This window comes from Panulirus ornatus, chromosome 62, assembly GCF_036320965.1.
Source record: "Panulirus ornatus isolate Po-2019 chromosome 62, ASM3632096v1, whole genome shotgun sequence".
In the NCBI taxonomy this organism is placed as follows: domain Eukaryota; kingdom Metazoa; phylum Arthropoda; class Malacostraca; order Decapoda; family Palinuridae; genus Panulirus; species Panulirus ornatus.
In genome coordinates, this window is record NC_092285.1 from 7,220,926 (window position 1) to 7,244,531 (window position 23,606).

A 23,606-nucleotide genomic window follows, 5' to 3' on the forward strand; every position below is an offset into this window, starting at 1 on the left:
CCCTATTTACCTCCTTCCAGAACATCTTTTTATTCTCCCTAAAATTTACTGATAGTCTCTCACCCCAACTCTCATTTGCCCTTTTTTTTCACCTCTTGCACCTTTCTCTTGACCTCCTGTCTCTTTCTTTTATACTTCTCCCACTCAATTGCATTTTTTCCCTGCAAAAATCGTCCAAATGCCTCTCTCTTCTCTTTCACTAATACTCTTACTTCTTCATCCCACCACTCACTACCCTTTCTAAACAGCCCACCTCCCACTCTTCTCATGCCACAAGCATCTTTTGCGCAATCCATCACTGATTCCCGAAATACATCCCATTCCTCCCCCACTCCCCTTACTTCCATTGTTCTCACCTTTTTCCATTCTGTACACAGTCTCTCCTGGTACTTCCTCACACAGGTCTCCTTCCCAAGCTCACTTACTCTCACCACCTTCTTCACCCCAACATTCACTCTTCTTTTCTGAAAACCCATACTAATCTTCACCTTAGCCTCCACAAGATAATGATCAGACATCCCTCCAGTTGCACCTCTCAGCACATTAACATCCAAAAGTCTCTCTTTCGCACGCCTGTCAATTAACACGTAATCCAATAACGCTCTCTGGCCATCTCTCCTACTTACATAAGTATACTTATGTATATCTCGCTTTTTAAACCAGGTATTCCCAATCAACAGTCCTTTTTCAGCACATAAATCTACAAGCTCCTCACCATTTCCATTTACAACACTGAACACCCCATGCACACCAATTATTCCCTCAACTGCCACATTACTCACCTTTGCATTCAAATCACCCATCACTATAACCCGGTCTCGTTATATATGTTGGAAAGGATCACAATTTTGCGCGTGATCAAGATATTCCTATGAGTCCACGGGGGAAAATGAAACACGAAAAGTTCCCAAGTGCACTTTCATGTAATAATCACATCATCAGGGGAGACACAAGAGAGAAATATAACAGTCAGTTGATATGCACGAAAGTGCACTTGGGAACGTTTCGTGTTTCATTTTCCCCGTGGACTCATAGGAATATATATAAATATATATATATATATATATATATATATATATATATATATATATATATATACATATATATATATCTTTCATACTATTCGCCATTTCCCGCGTTAGCGAGGTAGCGTTAAGAACAGAGGACTGGGCCTTTGAGGGAATATCCTCACTTGGCCCCCTTCTCTGTTCCTTCTTTTGGAAAATTATAAAAATGAGAGGGGAGGATTTCCAGTCCCCCCGCTCCCTCACTTTTTAGTCGCCTTCTACGACACGCAGGGAATACGTGGCAAGTATTCTTTCTCCCCTATCCCCAGGGATATATATATATATATATATATATATATATATATATATATATATATATATATATATATCAAAAGGTTTATTTCGCTCACCATTTGACGCAATAGACGAATCACACAATTTCGTCCGCATTATTTGACATTTTCCCCCCATTTCCTTACTAAACCTCTAAAGGTTACGTTCAAGTGAGGCAGGGTTGGGATTTCCGACCAGAGAGCCCATGGGCGTGGAGCTAAAAGGTAAGTTGGATGAATCTGTTTTCCCCCCAACGTTTTCCCCGAGCTTCAAGATGGCGACGGGTTTCATGATTTGAACTCTACCCTAGCCTGGCTCCCATGATCAAAATTGATCGTCTCGCTCGTCAAAAATAGATAGTCAGGTGTAAGTCGATATTTGCCAAAAGTTTCCCTCTATACCAAAAGTAGATAAATCCAATAATAAAGTAGATATATGGAGGGAAATAAAATCATGTCGGCAAAATACCGTTTTCAGCCAGGTAGAATGGCAAAATAACTTACGCTTCTTACGTGTCACGTATATGATTTTCATCACTAACTAATCTGTTATTTACCGTCATTGATCAGCAAAACTCTATTAATATAACCCAAGGATTACTTTCGTCTCTGGAATGATTAATATAATCATAATAACATCACAAATTACCTGGGTAATTACATCGCGTTTTCTAATAGCCGCCATTACTGCCATTGCTAATGAACTACAGTAAACGGGTCTTAATTCCGTGTGCTCGCCGCCATTTATGCAAATCTTTCATAATAACGAGACATGGCCGACTCATGCTTATCTCTCCTCCGCCATTGTTGCCAACTGTAACTGATAAGTTATCAATTACTTTATAGATCATTTACAGTTTTAATTACTATAATAAACAGTAACATCTTACCTATGAAACCTGTCAGACATATTGGTTTAGTCCATTCGCTCGAATGCAGAGGTTTATATATATAAAAAGTTAAAAAAAAAAAAATTATGGTTTACGGATCCCCGGATGGCGCACTAGCGTACCACCTACGGCCACTGCTGAACACAGACTGACGCCTGTTTCCCAGGTGACACCCGTCCATGACGCAGTTGCCAGTTACGCCATTACAGACAACTGCGAGCCATTTAACACTCAAACGCGTAATTATTACGCTCCGGGATTACATCTAATAAAAAAAAATGTAGCCAATCCAAACTGTTTTTTCTTCTAGTTATTTCCATTAACATAGATTTTATTTCGAAAAAATTGGATAAATTTCAACGGGATGAAGTTGTTCGTTATTGCGACTTCTGGCAACACTGGAAGAGAAAGAACTGAATGGCTGGTTCGATCTTGTAATGACGTGAGCAACGTCCACCACTTGTTTGTACACTGTCCACCACCGGGGGAAAGTGGTCAGCCAGCTAACCTGGGGGGAGAGGATCCTATTTAACTGGGGAGGGAGATATATATTGAGAGATGTGGGGAGAGGATCCTATTTAACTGGGGAGGGAGATATATATTGAGAGATGTGAGGAGTGGATCCTATTTAACTGGGGAGGGAGATATATATTGAGAGATGTGGGGAGAGGATCCTATTTAACTGGGGAGGGAGATATATAGAGAGATGTGAGGAGTGGATCCTATTTAACTGGGGAGGGAGATATATATATAGACATGTGAGGAGTGGATCCTATTTAACTGGGGAGGGAGATCTATAGACATGTGAGGAGTGGATCCTATTTAACTGGGGAGGGAGATATATATAGAGAGATGTGAGGAGTGGATCCTATTTAACTGGGGAGGGAGATATATATAGAGAGATGTGAGGAATGGATCCTATTTAACTGGGGAGGGAGATATATATAGAGAGATGTGAGGAGTGGATCCTATTTAACTGGGGAGGGAGATATATAGAGACATGTGAGGAGTGGATCCTATTTAACTGGGGAGGGAGATATATATATAGACATGTGAGGAGTGGATCCTATTTAACTGGGGAGGGAGATATATATAGAGACATGTGAGGAGTGGATCCTATTTAACTGAAGAGAGATATATATATATAGAGAGAGATGTGAGGAGTGGATCCTATTTAACTGAGGAGAGAGATATATATAGAGAGATGTGAGGAGTGGATCCTATTTAACTGGGGAGGGAGATATATATAGACATGTGAGCAGTGGATCCTATTTAACTGGGGAGGGAGATCTATAGACATGTGAGGAGTGGATCCTATTTAACTGGGGAGGGAGATATATATAGAGACATGTGAGGAGTGGATCCTATTTAACTGGGGAGGGAGATATATATAGAGACATGTGAGGAGTGGATGCTATTTAACTGGGGAGGGAGATATATATATAGACATGTGAGGAGTGGATCCTATTTAACTGGGGAGGGAGATATATATAGAGAAATGTGAGGAGTGGATCCTATTTAACTGAAGAGAGATATATATATATAGAGAGAGAGATGTGAGGAGTGGATCCTATTTAACTGAGGAGAGAGAGATATATATAGAGAGATGTGAGGAGTGGATCCTATTTAACTGGGGAGGGAGATATATATAGACATGTGAGCAGTGGATCCTATTTAACTGGGGAGGGAGATCTATAGACATGTGAGGAGTGGATCCTATTTAACTGGGGAGGGAGATATATATAGAGACATGTGAGGAGTGGATCCTATTTAACTGAAGAGAGAGATATATATAGAGAGATGTGAGGAGTGGATCCTATTTAACTGAGGAGAGAGATATATATAGAGAGATGTGAGGAGTGGATCCTATTTAACTGGGGAGGGAGATATATAGAGATGTGAGGAGTGGATCCTATTTAACTGGGGAGGGAGATATATAGAGATGTGAGGAGTGGATCCTATTTAACTGGGGAGGGAGATATATATAGAGACATGTGAGGAGTGGATCCTATTTAACTGGGGAGGGAGATATATATAGAGACATGTGAGGAGTGGATGCTATTTAACTGGGGAGGGAGATACATATAGAGAGATGTGAGGAGTGGATCCTATTTAACTGAGGAGAGAGATATATATAGAGAGATGTGAGGAGTGGATCCTATTTAACTGGGGAGGGAGATATATAGAGATGTGAGGAGTGAATCCTATTTAACTGGGGAGGGAGATATATAGAGATGTGAGGAGTGGATCCTATTTAACTGAGGAGAGAGATATATATAGAGAGATGTGAGGAGTGGATCCTATTTAACTGGGGAGGGAGTTATATAGACATGTGAGGAGTGGATGCTATTTAACTGGGGAGGGAGATATATATAGAGAGATGTGAGGAGTAGATCCTATTTAACTGGGGAGGGAGATATATATAGAGACATGTGAAGAGTGGATCCTATTTAACTGGGGAGGGAGATATATATAGAGACATGTGAGGAGTGGATCCTATTTAACTGGGGAGGGAGATATATATAGAGAGATGTGAGGAGTGGATCCTATTTAACTGAGGAGAGAGATATATATAGAGAGATGTGAGGAGTGGATCCTATTTAACTGGGGAGGGAGATATATAGACATGTGAGGAGTGGATGCTATTTAACTGGGGAGGGAGATATATATATAGAGATGTGAGGAGTGGATCCAATTTAACTGGGGAGGGAGATATATATTGAGAGATGTGAGTGGATCCTATTTCACTGGGGAGGGAGATATATATAGAGACATGTGAGGAGTGGATCTTATTTAACTGGGGAGGGAGATATATATAGAGAGATGTGAGGAGTGGATCCTATTTAACTGGGGAGAGAGATATATATAGACATGTGAGGAGTGGATCCTATTTAACTGGGGAGGGAGATCTATAGACATGTGAGGAGTGGATCCTATTTAACTGGGGAGGGAGATATATACAGAGAGATGTGAGGAGTGGATCCTATTTAACTGGGGAGGGAGATATATATAGAGAGATGTGAGGAATGGATCCTATTTAACTGGGGAGGGAGATATATATAGAGATGTGAGGAGTGGATCCTATTTAACTAGGGAGGGAGATATATAGAGAGACGTGTGAGGAGTGGCTCCCTCAAGTCTTATTGCTGGAACCATCTCTGTTCCTGATCAGACAATAATATATTTCTGCTAATTATGCCACATTAATCGCAGCAAAATAATACAATCTGTTTATAGTCATAATAAACATGGCAGATTATTACTACTTGCTTATAATGTCAAATTAAACGATGCAAATACTAAATGTTTGCTAATATGAAAAGAAAACGAGGAAGATTAATACTGTTTGAGAAAGATTAATTTGTTAATAATGCCAAAATAAACGAGGAAGATTAATACTGTTTGAGAAAGATTAATTTGTTCATAATGCCAAAATAAACGAGGAAGATTAATACTGTTTGAGAAAGATTAATTTGTTCATAATGCCAAAATAAACGAGGAAGATTAATACTGTTTGAGAAAGATTAATAACGTTTGTTGATAATGCCAAAATAAACGAGGAAGATTAATACTGTTTGAGAAAGATTAATTACTTGTTAATAATGCCAAAATACACGAGGAAGATTAACACAATAATGCCAAAATAAACGAGGAAGATTAATACTGCTCGTTAATCATGCCAAAATAAAACGAAAAAGATTAAAACAATAATGCCAAAATAAACGAGGAAGATTAATACTGCTCGTTAATAATGCCAAAATAAAACGAAGATTAACACAATAATGCCAAAATAAACGAGGATGATTAATATTGCTCGTTAATAATGCCAAAATAAAACGAAGAAGATTAACACAATAATGCCAAAATAAACGAGGAAGATTAATACTGCTCGTTAATAATGCCAAAATAAATCGAAGAAGATTAACACAATAATGCCAAAATAAAGGAGGCAAATACTAAATGTTTGCTAATAATATCAAAATATACAAAAAAGATTAATACAATCTATCAATATGCCAAAATAAACGAAAGATTAATACTGTTTGTTAATATCGCCAAAAATAAACGCGGCAAACATTGAATGTTTGTTAATGACGGTGAAGTAAACGAGGAAGATTATCTTGTTTGTTAATCATGTCAAAATATACGAGGAAGATTAATGCTTATTGTTAATCATGGCAAAATAAACGAGGAAGATTAATGCTTATTGTTAATCATGTCAAAATATACGAGGAAGATTAATGCTTATTGTTAATCATGTCAAAATATACGAGGAAGATTAATGCTTATTGTTAATCATGTCAAAATATACGAGGAAGATTAATGCTTATTGTTAATCATGTCAAAATAAACGAGGAAGATTAATGCTTATTGTTAATCATGTCAAAATATACGAGGAAGATTAATGCTTATTGTTAATCATGTCAAAATATACGAGGAAGATTAATGCTTATTGTTAATCATGGCAAAATATACGAGGAAGATTAATGCTTATTGTTAATCATGTCAAAATATACGAGGAAGATTAATGCTTATTGTTAATCATGTCAAAATATACGAGGAAGATTAATGCTTATTGTTAATCATGTCAAAATATACGAGGAAGATTAATGCTTATTGTTAATCATGTCAAAATATACGAGGAAGATTAATGCTTATTGTTAATCATGTCAAAATATACGAGGAAGATTAATGCTTATTGTTAATCATGTCAAAATATACGAGGAAGATTAATGCTTATTGTTAATCATGTCAAAATATACGAGGAAGATTAATGCTTATTGTTAATCATGTCAAAATATACGAGGAAGATTAATGCTTATTGTTAATCATGTCAAAATATACGAGGAAGATTAATGCTTATTGTTAATCATGTCAAAATATACGAGGAAGATTAATGCTTATTGTTAATCATGTCAAAATATACGAGGAAGATTAATGCTTATTGTTAATCATGTCAATATATACGAGGAAGATTAATGCTTATTGTTAATCATGTCAAAATATACGAGGAAGATTAATGCTTATTGTTAATCATGTCAAAATATACGAGGAAGATTAATGCTTATTGTTAATCATGTCAAAATATACGAGGAAGATTAATGCTTATTGTTAATCATGTCAATATATACGAGGAAGATTAATGCTTATTGTTAATCATGTCAAAATATACGAGGAAGATTAATGCTTATTGTTAATCATGTCAAAATATACGAGGAAGATTAATGCTTATTGTTAATCATGTCAAAATATACGAGGAAGATTAATGCTTATTGTTAATCATGTCAAAATATACGAGGAAGATTAATGCTTATTGTTAATCATGTCAAAATATACGAGGAAGATTAATGCTTATTGTTAATCATGTCAAAATATACGAGGAAGATTATTAGTTTATTAACCAGGCCAAAATACACGAAGCAAATACTAAATGTTTGTTTACAACGCTCGGCTGGTGGGGGGGTGGGAGAGGACATGCTCGGCTGGTGGGGGGGTGGGAGAGGACATGTTTGGCTGGTGGGGGTGGGAGAGGACATGGTTGGCTGGTGGTGGGGGTGGGAGAGGACATGCTTGGCTGGTGGTGGGGGTGGGAGAGGACATGCTTGGCTGGTGGTGGGGTGGGAGAGGACATGTTTGGCTGGTGGGGGTGGGAGAGGACATGCTTGGCTGGTGGTGGTGGGAGAGGACGTGCTTGGCTGGTGGTGGTGGGAGAGGACATGCTTGGCTGGTGGGGGTGGGAGAGGACATGCTTGGCTGGTGGGGGTGGGAGAGGACATGCTTGGCTGGTGGGGGGGTGGGAGAGGACATGCTTGGCTGGTGGGGGGGTGGGAGAGGACATGCTTGGCTGGTGGGGGGGTGGGAGAGGACATGCTTGGCTGGTGGTGGTGGGAGAGGACGTGCTTGGCTGGTGGTGGTGGGAGAGGACGTGCTTGGCTGGTGGTGGGTGGGAGAGGACGTGCTTGGCTGGTGGGGGGGTGGGAGAGGACGTGCTTGGCTGGTGGGGGGGTGGGAGAGGACTTGGTTGGCTGGTGGGGGGTGGGAGAGGACATGCTTGGCTGGTGGGGGGGTGGGAGAGGACATGCTTGGCTGGTGGGGGGGTGGGAGAGGACAGTGCTTGGCTGGTGGGGGGTGGGAGAGGACGTGCTTGGCTGGTGGGGGGTGGGAGAGGACGTGCTTGGCTGGTGGGGGGTGGGAGAGGACGTGCTTGGCTGGTGGGGGGGTGGGAGAGGACATGCTTGGCTGGTGGGGGGGTGGGAGAGGACATGCTTGGCTGGTGGGGGGTGGGAGAGGACATGCTTGGCTGGTGGGGGGGTGGGAGAGGACGTGCTTGGCTGGTGGTGGGGTGGGAGAGGACATGCTTGGCTGGTGGGGGGTGGGAGAGGACATGCTTGGCTGGTGGGGGGTGGGAGAGGACGTGCTTGGCTGGTGGGGGGGTGGGAGAGGACGTGCTTGGCTGGTGGGGGGGTGGGAGAGGACGTGCTTGGCTGGTGGGGGGGTGGGAGAGGACGTGCTTGGCTGGTGGTGGGTGGGAGAGGACGTGCTTGGCTGGTGGGGGGTGGGAGAGGACATGCTTGGCTGGTGGGGGGGTGGGAGAGGACATGCTTGGCTGGTGGGGGGGTGGGAGAGGACATGCTTGGCTGGTGGGGGGTGGGAGAGGACATGCTTGGCTGGTGGGGGGGTGGGAGAGGACATGCTTGGCTGGTGGGGGGGTGGGAGAGGACATGCTTGGCTGGTGGGGGGTGGGAGAGGACGTGCTTGGCTGGTGGGGGGGTGGGAGAGGACATGCTTGGCTGGTGGGGGGTGGGAGAGGACATGCTTGGCTGGTGGGGGGTGGGAGAGGACATGCTTGGCTGGTGGGGGGGTGGGAGAGGACGTGCTTGGCTGGTGGGGGGTGGGAGAGGACATGCTTGGCTGGTGGGGGGTGGGAGAGGACGTGCTTGGCTGGTGGGGGGGTGGGAGAGGACATGCTTGGCTGGTGGGGGGTGGGAGAGGACGTGCTTGGCTGGTGGGGGGTGGAGAGGACAGTGCTTGGCTGGTGGGGGGTGGGAGAGGACATGCTTGGCTGGTGGGGGGTGGGAGAGGATCTTGGTGGTGGGGTGGAGAGGATGCTTGGGGGGGGGGGAGAGGACTGTTGGTGGGGGGTGGGGAGCTGCTGGCTGTGGGGGGAGGACTGCTGTGTGGGGTGGGAGAGGAGCTGGGGGGGGGGAGAGACTGCTGTGGTGGGGGGGGATCTTGGTGGTGGGTGGAGACGTGTTGGGTGGGTGTGGGGGTGGAGAGATTTGGCTGGTGGGGTGGGAGAGATGCTGGGAGTGGGGGTGGGAGAGGACGCTTGGCTGGTGGGGTGGGAGGGTGCTGTGGGTGGGAGAGATTGGGGTGGGGGAGAGGACGTGTGTGGGGGGGGGGAGAGGACTCTTGGCTGGTGGGGTGGGAGAGGACTGCTGGCTGTGGGGGTGGAGAGGACTGCTTGCTGTGGGGGGGAGGATGTGGGTGGGTGGAGAGGACTGGCTGGTGGGGTGGAGAGGATGTTGGCTGGTGGGGGGGAGGGTGGGAGAATGTGGTGGGGTGGAGAGGATTGCTGTGGGTGGGAGAGAAGCTTGGTGTGGGTGGAGGACTGGTGTGGGGGAAGACTGCTTGGCGGGGGGGGGGGGAGTTGGTGTGGGGGGAGAGGACCTGGCTGTGGTGGGGGCGGGTGGGGGGAGGGACAGTGGTGGGGGGGGAGAGGACACTTGTGGGGGGGGGAGAGGTTGGGGTGGAGATGGTGGGGGTGGAGAGGATGCTTGGCTGTGGGGGTGGAGAGGACATGCTTGGCTGGTGGGTGGGAGAGGACTGTTGGCTGGTGGGGTGGGGGGTGCTGGTGGTGGGTGGAGGATGCTTGGTGGGGGTGGGAGAGGACATGCTGGTGTGGGGTGGGAGAGGACTGCTTGGCTGGTGGGGGGAGGACTCTGTGGTGGGGTGGAAGGCTGTTGGTGGTGGGTGGGAGAGGACTTTGGTGGGGGGGTGGGAGGACATCTTGCTGGTGGGGGGGGGAGTTGGTGGGGGGGGGAGAGCGTTGGTGGGGGTGGAGAGGATTTGGTGTGGGGTGAGAGGACATGCTTGGCTGGTGGGGGGTGGGAGAGGACATGCTTGGCTGGTGGGGGTGGAGAGGACGTGCTTGGCTGGGTGGGGGGTGGGAGAGGACATGCTTGGCTGGTGGGGGTGGGAGAGGACGTGCTTGGCTGGTGGGGGTGGGGAGAGGACATGCTTGGCTGGTGGGGGTGGGAGAGGACATGCTTGGCTGGTGGGGGGTGGGAGAGGACGTGCTTGGCTGGTGGGGGTGGGACGAGGACGTGCTTGGCTGGTGGGGGGTGGGATGAGGACGTGCTTGGTGGTGGGGGGGTGTGGGATGAGGACGTGCTTGGCTGGTGGGGGTGGGACGAGGACGTGCTTGGCTGGTGGGGGTGGGAGAGGACATGCTTGGCTGGTGGGGGTGGGAGAGGACGTGCTTGGCTGGTGGGGGTGGGAGAGGACGTGCTTGGCTGGTGGGGGTGGGAGAGGACATGCTTGGCTGGTGGGGGTGGGAGAGGACGTGCTTGGCTGGTGGGGGGTGGGAGAGGACATGCTTGGCTGGTGGGGGGGTGGGAGAGGACATGCTTGGCTGGTGGGGGGTGGGAGAGGACGTGCTTGGCTGGTGGGGGGGTGGGAGAGGACGTGCTTGGCTGGTGGGGGGGTGGGAGAGGACGTGCTTGGCTGGTGGGGGTGGGAGAGGACATGCTTGGCTGGTGGTGGGGGTGGGAGAGGACATGCTTGGCTGGTGGGGGTGGGAGAGGACATGCTTGGCTGGTGGGGGGGTGGGAGAGGACATGCTTGGCTGGTGGGGGTGGGAGAGGACATGCTTGGCTGGTGGGGGGGTGGGAGAGGACATGCTTGGCTGGTGGGGGGGTGGGAGAGGACATGCTTGGCTGGTGGGGGGGTGGGAGAGGACATGCTTGGCTGGTGGGGGGTGGGAGAGGACATGCTTGGCTGGTGGGGGGGTGGGAGAGGACATGCTTGGCTGGTGGGGGGGTGGGAGAGGACATGCTTGGCTGGTGGGGGGTGGGAGAGGACATGCTTGGCTGGTGGGGGGGTGGGAGAGGACATGCTTGGCTGGTGGGGGGGTGGGAGAGGACATGCTTGGCTGGTGGGGGGTGGGAGAGGACGTGCTTGGCTGGTGGGGGGGTGGGAGAGGACATGCTTGGCTGGTGGGGGTGGGAGAGGACATGCTTGGCTGGTGGGGGTGGGAGAGGACATGCTTGGCTGGGGGGGGTGGGAGAGGACATACTTGGCTGGTGGGGGGTGGGAGAGGACATGCTTGGCTGGTGGGGGGTGGGAGAGGAGGTGCTTGGCTGGTGGGGGTGGGAGAGGACGTGCTTGGCTGGTGGGGGGTGGGAGAGGACATGCTTGGCTGGTGGGGGTGGGAGAGGACATACTTGGCTGGTGGGGGTGGGAGAGGACATGCTTGGCTGGTGGGGGTGGGAGAGGACATGCTTGGCTGGTGGGGGGTGGTAGAGGACATGCTTGGCTGGTGGGGGTGGGAGAGGACATGCTTGGCTGGTGGGGGGTGGGAGAGGACATGCTTGGCTGGTGGGGGTGGGAGAGGACATGCTTGGCTGGTGGGGGTGGGAGAGGACATGCTTGGCTGGTGGGGGTGGGAGAGGATGTGCTTGGCTGATGGGGGGTGGGAGAGGACATGCTTGGCTGGTGGGGGGTGGGAGAGGACATACTTGGCTGGTGGTGGTGGGAGAGGACATGCTTGGCTGGTGGTGGGGGTGGGAGAGGACATACTTGGCTGGTGGTGGGGGTGGGAGAGGACATGGTTGGCTGGTGGTGGGGGTGGGAGAGGACATACTTGGCTGGTGGGGGTGGGAGAGGACATGGTTGGCTGGTGGTGGGGGTGGGAGAGGACATACTTGGCTGGTGGTGGGGGTGGGAGAGGACATACTTGGCTGGTGGTGGGGGTGGGAGAGGACATACTTGGCTGGTGGTGGGGGTGGGAGAGGACATGGTTGGCTGGTGGGGGTGGGAGAGGACATGGTTGGCTGGTGGGGGTGGGAGAGGACATACTTGGCTGGTGGTGGGGGTGGGAGAGGACATACTTGGCTGGTGGTGGGGGGGTGGGAGAGGACATGGTTGGCTGGTGGTGGGGGTGGGAGAGGACATACTTGGCTGGTGGTGGGGGTGGGAGAGGACATACTTGGCTGGTGGTGGGGGTGGGAGAGGACATACTTGGCTGGTGGTGGGGGTGGGAGAGGACATGGTTGGCTGGTGGGGGTGGGAGAGGACATGGTTGGCTGGTGGGGATGATCAAACGAAGCTTCGAGACTCGGGCTGAAAACTCTCGTTTTCTCTGGAGGGGAACATGTCAGCTCGGCTACGGCTTCCACCACCAAATGTGTACAACACTTCGTACGTAGTACACATCGTACATACACTTAGTACATAATACACATCGTACGTAGTACACTTCGTACATAGTACTTACTAGTACGATAGATAGCCTTCTCTTGTTACAATTCTAGAAATTTCCAAACGAGGCTTTTGGGATCGGGTGGAAAACACTCGGTTTCTCCGGAGAGAACTTGTTTGAAACGTCGCTTGGCTTGGGCTTCCACGACGATTAATTCAAGAATATTCTATATAATACTTCGTAAATGATATTCACTGGTATGATACATCTTCCGTAATATTCATTAGTATTATAGATTTCCTTTTCCTTTTGTTATATTTCTTGTAATTTCCAAATGACGATTAAATGTCGGGTGGGAAACTCTCGTTTTCTTTGTAGACAAGTTGACCGAACGAACACTTGGCTTGGCTTGGCGCCCGCCACGGTTACTGGCAAATATTCGTAATAATAATACTTCCTCTATAATACTTATTGATGTAATACTTCCTCCATAATACTTATTGGTATGATACTTCGTTCATAATACTTACTGGCGTAATACTTTATCCATAATACGGATATAATCGCTTTTCCAAATAATTATCGGTATAATACTTCGTCCAAATAGTTATTGGTATAATACTTCGTCCATAATACCTATTGATATAATACTTCGTACATGATACTTATTGGTATACTTCGTCCATAATACTTATTGATATAATACTTCACTCATAATACTTACTGGTATACTTCGTCCATAATACTTATTGATATAATACTTTGTCATAATACTTATTGATATAATACTTCGTTCATAATACTTCCTGGTATAATACTTCGTCCATAATACTTATTGATATAATACTTCGTCCATAATACTTATTGATATAATACTTCGTTCATAATACTTACTGGTATACTTCGTCCATAATACTTATTGATATAATACTTTGTCATAATACTTATTGATATAATACTTCATCCATAATACTTAGATATAATACTTCGTCCAAATGATTATCGGTATAATACTTCGTCCATAATACTTATCAATATATTTCGTTCATAATACTTATTGATATACATCGTCCATAATTATAATTGACAATGCTCCGTCCATAATACTTATTGATATAATACTTCGTCCATAATACTTATTGGTATAATACTTTGTCCATAATACTTATTGATATAATACTTCGCCTATAATACTTATTGGCATAATACTTCGTCCATAATACTTACTGATATAATACTTCGCCTATAATACTTATTGGCATAATACTTCGTCCATAATACTTACTGATATAATACTTCGCCTATAATACTTATTGGTATAATACTTCTTCCATAAAACTTAATGATACATAGTCCATAACACTTATTGATATAATGCTTTTTACACACTTATTGGTATGACAGTTCGTCCATAATACTTACTGCTATAATATTTCGTACATAATACTTATTGATATACTTTATATAATACTTATTGGTATACTATTTCGTCCATAACACTTACCAATATAATACTTTGTCCATAATACTTACGGGTTTAATACTTCGTACATAATACTTATTAATATAATACTTGATCCTTAATACTTATTGACAACACTTCTTACATAATACTTGATATAATACTTCGTCCATAAAACATATTGGTATAATACTTCTTACATAATACTTATTGATATACTTCGTCCATAATACTTACTGATATAATACATAATAATGACTGATTTAATAATTCATATCAAATGTATTAACATTTGATATAATACTTCGTACATAATACTTGATATGATACTTCGTACTTAATCCTAATTAATAAATGCTTCGTACTTAATACTTGTTATGATACTTTACATAATACTTGATATAATACTTCGTAAATAATACTTGATATGATACTTCGTACCTAATACTCATTCATATAATACTTCGTCCTTAATACTTATAGGTATAAGACTTCTTACATAATACTTATTGGTATAAGACTTTTTACATAATACTTATTGGTATACTTCTTACAATATACTCATAGATATCATACTTCGTACATAATACTTATTGGTATAATACTTCTTATATAATACTTCTTACGTAATACTTATTGGTAGAGTACTTCTTACGTATTACTTCCTGGTATAATACTTCGTCTATAATACTCACTGATATAATACTTCGTCCATAATACTTACTGGTCTGATAAATTTCATTTTCCTTTTGATATAATTTTATTAATTTCCAAATAGAGGCTTCGAGACCGGGTCGAAAACTCTCGTTTTCTTTGGAGGCAAAAGTTGCCAGAGGCGGCCGCCTAACTCACCTTCCGCGCGAGACACGTGACCGGCGGAGGAGTAAAGTAGTGCCCGTCTCTGCCTCGGTTGTGGCGGGATATTTCCAATATTTTATTCCACTCTCTCTTAAAATAGAAGGTTGACGCCCCCACGGCCTCCTCCATTCTTACTAAAATACCGGTTCGCTAATGGGTTTGGTATCATTACGAGAAAAGAATAAATAGTTACATATTCGCGCGACCAATTGAAAAAATTTTGTAAATATTATGTATATTTCCCAGTATGGCGGGAAGAAAAAAAGACGCGTTTTTACAGTAAAAAATATTAAGATATTTACGCGAATTTACTGTAGTTAAGGGGGTTTAAAAATCAACTATAGATACTACAGCTGGTTGTATAGAGACTACGGGAATACGTAACCTTACGTTAGTCGAACACAGCAAGAGGATTGGACACTTGCAACCTACATTCCTTTAGGGATTCCAGTCCGTTCTCGTACGGCTCACCTTTACTGAAGGTGTCGAGAGATAGAGACAGATAAATCCGGATTCTTAATAATTTAGTTATTTTATCAATAAAGGTAAAATAATCTATATAAGACGTCATTATACAGGACCATTATAACTAAAGGCATAATTGTTTAATATTTGTCATATAATAAGCCCATTACGGCGTCTATATCCGTGTTTCTATATTGTATATCGTCTATATCCGTGTTTCTATATTGTATATCGTCTATATCCGTGTTTCTATATTGTATATCGTCTATATCCGTGTTTCTATATTCTATATCGCCTATATCCGTGTTTCTATATTCTAAATCGTCTATATCCGTGTTTCTATATTCTATATCGTCTATATCCGTGTTTCTGTATTCTATATCGTCTATATCCGTGTTTCTATATCGTCTATATCCGTGTTTCTATATTGTATATCGCCTATATCCGTGTTACTATATTGTATATCGTCTATATCCGTGTTTCTATATTCTGTATCGTCTATATCCGTGTTTCTATATTCTATATCGTCTATATCCGTGTTTCTATATTGTATATCGTCTATATCCGTGTTTCTATATTGTATATCGTCTATATCCGTGTTTCTATATTCTATATCGTCTATATCCGTGTTTCTATATTCTATATCGTCTATATCCGTGTTTCTATATTCTATATCGTCTATATCCGTGTTTCTATATTCTATATCGTCTATATCCGTGTTTCTATATTCTATATCATCTATATCCGTGTTTCTATATTCTATATCATCTATATCCGTGTTTCTATATTCTATATCGTCTATATCCGTGTTTCTATATCGTCTATATCCGTGTTTCTATATTGTATATCGCCTATATCCGTGTTTCTATATTCTATATCGTCTATATCCGTGTTTCTATATTCTATATCGTCTATATCCGTGTTTCTATATTGTATATCGTCTATATCCGTGTTTCTATATTGTATATCGTCTACGTCCGTGTTTCTATATTGTATATCGTCTATATCCGTGTTTCTATATTCTATATCGTCTATATCCGTGTTTCTATATTGTATATCGTCTATATCCGTGTTTCTATATTCTATATCGTCTATATCCGTGTTTCTATATTCTATATCGTCTATATCCGTGTTTCTATATTCTATATCGTCTATATCCGTGTTTCTATATTCTATATCGTCTATATCCGTGTTTCTATATTGTATATCGCCTATATCCGTGTTTCTTTATTCTATATCGTCTATATCCGTGTTTCTATATTCTATATCGTCTATATCCGTGTTTCTATATTGTATATCGTCTATATCCGTGTTTCTATATTCTATATCGCCTATATCCGTGTTTCTATATTGTATATCGTCTATATTCGTGTTTCTATATTGTATATCGTCTATATCCGTGTTTCTATATTGTATATCGTCTATATTCGTGTTTCTATATTGTATATCGTCTATATCCGTGTTTCTATATCGTCTATATCCGTGTTTCTATATTGTATATCGTCTATATCCGTGTTTCTATATTGTATATCGTCTATATCCGTGTTTCTATATTGTATATCGTCTATATCCGTGTTTCTATATTGTATATCGTCTATATTCGTGTTTCTATATTGTATATCGTCTATATCCGTGTTTCTATATCGTCTATATCCGTGTTTCTATATCGTCTATATCCGTGTTTCTATATCGTCTATACCCGTGTTTCTATATCGTATCATCACATGCCATTTATTCACATTTAATGACTTGTATTATAATAAACCTTCAATTCCAGCAACATACATATGTACAGACAGACGTTGCAACAACACAAATATAGAAAACACACATATCCTAAACAAGTCCTTTAATTATAATTATTCTTCAAGACAATTATCAATATTCATAAGAGATAATACAAGTCCTTTAATTATAATTATTCTTCAAGACAATTATCAATATTCATAAGAGATAATACAAGTCCTTTAATTATAATTATTCTTCAAGACAATTATCAATATTCATAAGAGATAATCATGTTATAATTATTCATAAATGATCATAAATCATAACTTCATGTAAGATCATTATCAATCACAATTACTCATCAAGGATAACAATTACAATTATTCATAAGATAATTATAATCATTCATAAAACATAGTTATCAATCATATTCATAACAGATAATTATCAATTATAATCATTCATTTGAAGATAATTATCAATTATAATCATTCATAAAACATAATTATCAATTATAAATATTCATAACAGATAATTATCAATTATAATCATTCATTTGAAGATAATTATCAATTATAATCTTCATAAAACATAATTATCAATTATAAATATTCATAACAGATAATTATCAATTATAATCATTCATTTAAAGATAATTATCAATTATAATAATTCACAAAAGATAATTATCAATTATAATCATTCATTCATAAGATAATTATCAATTATAATCATTCATTTGAAGATAATTATCAATTATAATAATTCATAAAACATAATTATCAATTATAAATATTCATAACAGATAATTATCAATTATAATCATTCATTTGAAGATAATTATCAATTATAATCATTCATAAAACATAATTATCAATTATAAATATTCATAACAGATAATTATCAATTATAATCATTCATTTAAAGATAATTATCAATTATAATAATTCACAAAAGATAATTATCAATTATAATCATTCATTCATAAGATAATTATCAATTATAATCATTCATTTAAAGATAATTATCAATTATAATCATTCACAAAAGATAATTATCAATCATAAATATTCATAACACATAATTATCAATTATAATCATTCTTAAGATAATTATCAATTATAATAATTCATTTAAAGATAATTATCAATTATAATCATTCACAAAAGATAATTATCAATCATAAATATTCATAACAGATAATCATCAATTATAATAATTCATTTAAAGATAATTATCAATTATAATCATTCACAAAAGATAATTATCAATCATAAATATTCATAACACATAATTATCAATTATAATCATTCATAAGATAATTATCAATTATAATCATTCATAAGATAATTATCAATTATAATCATTCATTTAAAGATAATTATCAATTATAATCATTCATTTAAAGATAATTATCAATCATAAATATTCATAACAGATAATTATCAATTATAATCATTCATAAGATAATTATCAATTATAATCATTCATTTAAAGATAATTATCAATTATAATCATTCATTTAAAGATAATTATCAATCATAAATACTCATAACAGATAATTATCAATTATAATCATTCATAAGATAATTATCAATCGTAAATATTCACAACAGATAATTATCAATTATAATAATTCATTTAAAGATAATTATCAATTATAATCATTCACAAAAGATAATTATCAATTATAATCATTCATAAGATAATTATCAATTATAATCATTCATTTAAAGATAATTATCAATTATAATCATTCATTTAAAGATAATTATCAATCATAAATATTTATAACAGATAATTATCAATTATAATAATTCATAAGATAATTATCAATCGTAAATATTCATAACAGATAATTATCAATTATAATAATTCATTTAAAGATAATTATCAATTATAATCATTCACAAAAGATAATTATCAATCATAAATATTCATAACACATAATTATCAATTATAATCATTCATTTAAAGATAATTATCAATTATAATCATTCATAAAACAATTATCGATTATAAATATTCATAACACATAATTATCAATTATAATAATTCACAAAAGATAATTATCAATTATAATCATTCATTCATAAGATAATTATCAATTATAATCATTCATTTAAAGATAATTATCAATTATAATCATTCACAAAACATAATTATCAATCATAAATATTCATAACAGATAATTATCAATTATAATCATTCATTTAAAGATAATTATCAATTATAATCATTCATAAGATAATTATCAATCATAGATATTCATAACAGATAATTATCAATTATAATCATTCATTTAAAGATAATTATCAATTATAATCATTCATTTAAAGATAATTATCAATTATAATCATTCATAAGATAATTATCAATTATAATCATTCATTTAAAGATAATTATCAATTATAATCATTCACAAAACATAATTATCAATCATAAATATTCATAACAGATAATTATCAATTATAATAATTCATTTAAAGATAATTATCAATTATAATCATTCATAAGATAATTATCAATCATAGATATTCATAACAGATAATTATCAATTATAATCATTCATTTAAAGATAATTATCAATTATAATCATTCACAAAACATAATTATCAATCATAAATATTCATAACAGATAATTATCAATTATAATCATTCATTTAAAGATAATTATCAATTATAATCATTCATAAGGTAATTATCAATCATAAATATTCATAACAGATAATTATCAAATATAATCATTCATAAGATAATTATCAATTATAATCATTCATAAGATAATTATCAATCATAAATATTCATAACACGTAATTATCAATTATAATCATTTATTTAAAGATAATTATCAATTATAATCATTCATTTAAAGATAATTATCAATTATAATCATTCATAAGATAATTATCAATCATAAATATTCATAACACGTAATTATCAATTATAATCATTTATTTAAAGATAATTATCAATTATAATCATTCATTTAAAGATAATTATCAATTATAATAATTCATAAGATAATTATCAATCATAAATATTCATAACAGATAATTATCAAATATAATCATTCATAAGATAATTATCAATCATAAATATTCATAACAGATAATTATCAATTATAATCATTCATTTAAAATTAATTATCAATTCCCATCAGCCTGTAGTCATACCTACGTTGCAAATTGATCACTATATAACGCCCTGACATCGAACATTATATTTTGAAAATGTCGATATGAACGAAAATTCCCAAAATCGGAGAAAAATCAAAATGAAAATTTTTCATTTTCAATATAATTGGCTCAAATTTCATGGTAGACTTGTAGGTACAAGTTGCTGAAAACTATACGTCAAATATCATCACACGGTCATGCATGTTAAAAGTATAATACTTTACCTAAATTGAGTTTCTGGGACATTTCCATATATATAAAACTCAAATGTCCTTTTTATTTTAAAAATGGAGGGAGAGATAATGTTAAGATAAATATCCTAAAAATTGATACATAGAAATGGAAAATGACAGTTCGACTATGTGAACTATATATCAATGATGCAGTGCTGAAAAAACAAACATTTTATATATATATATATATATATATATATATATATATATATATATATATATATATATATATATATATATATATAAAATATATATATATATATATATATATATATATATATATATATATATATATATATATATATATTATATATATATATATATATATATATATATATATATATATATATATATATATATATATATATATTTCATACTATTCGCCATTTCCCGCGTTAGCAAGGTAGCGTTGAGAACAGAGGACTGGGCCTTTGAGGGAATATCCTCACCTGGCCCCCTTCTCTGTTCCTTCTTTGGGAAAAAAAAGGGGGGAGGATTTCCAGCCTCCCGCTCCCTTCCCTTTCAGTCGCCTTCTACGACACGCAGGGAATACGTGGCAAGTATTCTTTCTCCCATATATATATATATATATATATATATATATATATATATATATATATATATATATATATACATATATATATATTGGAAAGGATCACAGTTTTACGCGTGATCAAGATATTCCTATGAGTCCACGGGGGAAAATGATACACGAAAAGTTCCCAAGTGCACTTTCGTGTAATAATCACATCATCAGGGGAGACAAGAGAAATACAACAGTCAGTTGATATACATCGAAGAGACGAAGCTAGGACGCCATTTGGTAAACATGTGATTTGGACAATCACATGTTTACCAAATGGCGTCCTAGCTTCGTCTCTTCGATGTATATCAACTGACTGTTATATTTCTCTCTTGTGTCACCCCTGATGATGTGATTATTACACGAAAGTGCACTTGGCAACTTATCGTGTTTCATTTTCCCCCGTGGACTCATAGGAATACACACACACACACACACACACACACACACACACACACACACATATATATATATATATATATATATATATATATATATATATATATATATATCTGTCTTCCTGGCGCTACCTTGCACAAGCGGGGGGTAGCGATGCTGTTTCCTGTGGGATGGGGTGGCGTCAGGAATGGATGACGGCAAGCAAGTATGAATTTGTACATGTATATGTCTGTGTATTGCGCTACCTCGCTAACGCGGTAGACAGCGACAAAGTATGATAAATAAATAAAATATAAATGTCTGTGTATCATCCCTGGGGATAGGGAGGAAAGAATACTTGCCACGTATTCCCTGCGTGTCGTAGAAGGCGACTAAAAGAGGAGGGAGCGGGGGGCTGGAAATCCTCCCCTCTTGTTTTTAATTTTCCAAATCAAGGAACAGAGAAGGGGGCCAAGTGAGGATTTCCCTCGAAGGCTCAGTCCTCTGTTCTAAACGCTACCTCGCTAACGCGGGAAATGGCGGATAGTATAAAAAATAATATATATATATTTTCTTTCTTTCATACTATTCGCCATTTCCCGCATCAGCGAGGTAGCGTTAAGAACAGAGGACTGGGCCTTTGAGGAAACATCCTCACCTGGCCCCCTTCTCTGTTCCTTCCTTTGGGAAAAAAAAAAAAAAAAAGAGGGGAGGATTTCCAGCCCCCCGCTCCCTCCCCTTTTAGTCGCCTTCTACGACACGCAGGGAATACGTGGGAAGTATTCTTTCTCCCCTATCCCCAGGGATATATATATATATATATATATATATATATATATATATATATATATATATATATATATATATATATTCCTGCGGCCTTGAGGAAGACAAAGGTACACACCGCTAAATATAGCGGAGAGGCGGCAACCGCTCGCGTAAAGCACCATCACCCGATCTCATTTCCCTTTCTACCATAATACTGTAACTTATGCCGTAACAATCACTCCAAACTATATATATATATATATATATATATATATATATATATATATATATATATATATATATATATTTCTACATATATCTAGTGTTCCTCCATTATTTGCATACTACATCAAATGTTTATATACATGTTTTCATATCCTCAACGGAATCTAGGTTAATACCCTATACCTGTTAAACACCATTACATATATATATTCATATGTATATATATATATATATATATATATATATATATATATATATATATATATATATATATATATATAAGGTCGACCTAAAAACATCTTTAACGCTACAAATGAGCATTAGTGAAGGAGGGGATAAATGCGCGACCGCCTGTACGGCAACACCGACCAATAAGGAAGTGCGCCTCATGAGTGACGTCACAGAGTGACGTCACCACCAGCTGAGCGGCTGATACACTCACCACACCCACCCCCCAGCCAGCCAGCCAGCCAGCCCCGCCCCGAAGGGGGCAAGATTTCTAGCAGGTTCTAGAATCGGAGGCGCTTATATTCCGCCATTAGAGCGACTAAGCACCATTATTTATCCCATCGGTCATGCCGCCATATTTAATCATAAATTACTCATGTCCGTTAATGATCAAATCCATAAACCGTCCATGTCAAAATGAATTTGAGAGCTATGGGCGAGCTTAATGGGGCATTCATTACTCATCATGAATGGCATCCATTTTGTATCTATCCAGGTTATCTATTGATATAGATGATAGATATATTTTGCAAGTCTCTTGATTAATCTAATCTCTTATCATACCATCAGTCAAGATGGAAAACAACGTCCGAGGCGCCAAAAACACTTGAACATCAGCCCCGGGGCCAGTGCTGGCTGCCCCGCCCCGCCCCACAAGCATTATATAGGTCGAGCATTATCAAGAATTTTAATAATGCTTTCTTTTAAACTCCCAATTTTCGTGGGAGAGTGTCGAGACCTGCGTCACTTGATGCCATTTGCGATACATCGACTCTCTCTCTCTCTCTCTATCTATCTATCTCTATCTATCTATCTATCTATCTATCTATGTCTATCTATCTATCTC

The 23,606-nt window shown here is 39.1% G+C and overlaps 1 protein-coding gene across 3 annotated transcripts in view; it reads right to left on the reverse strand.

The window, feature by feature from the left end:
* Positions 1-23,606, reverse strand: part of Sans (SAM_USH1G_HARP domain-containing protein Sans) — a 201,120-nt gene that overhangs the window by 141,142 nt on the left and 36,372 nt on the right. The window contains exon 1 of one of the 3 annotated variants that reach the window (XM_071656086.1): positions 2,230-2,388. The exons of 1 other annotated variant lie outside the window; for it this stretch is intronic. In XM_071656086.1, coding sequence (XP_071512187.1) covers positions 2,230-2,249 — 20 coding nt within the window. In that variant the 5' untranslated portion in view covers positions 2,250-2,388. Of the gene's footprint in view, positions 1-2,229; positions 2,389-23,606 lie in introns of those variants that run through there. One more of the 3 variants, XM_071656088.1, reaches the window with a different exon arrangement.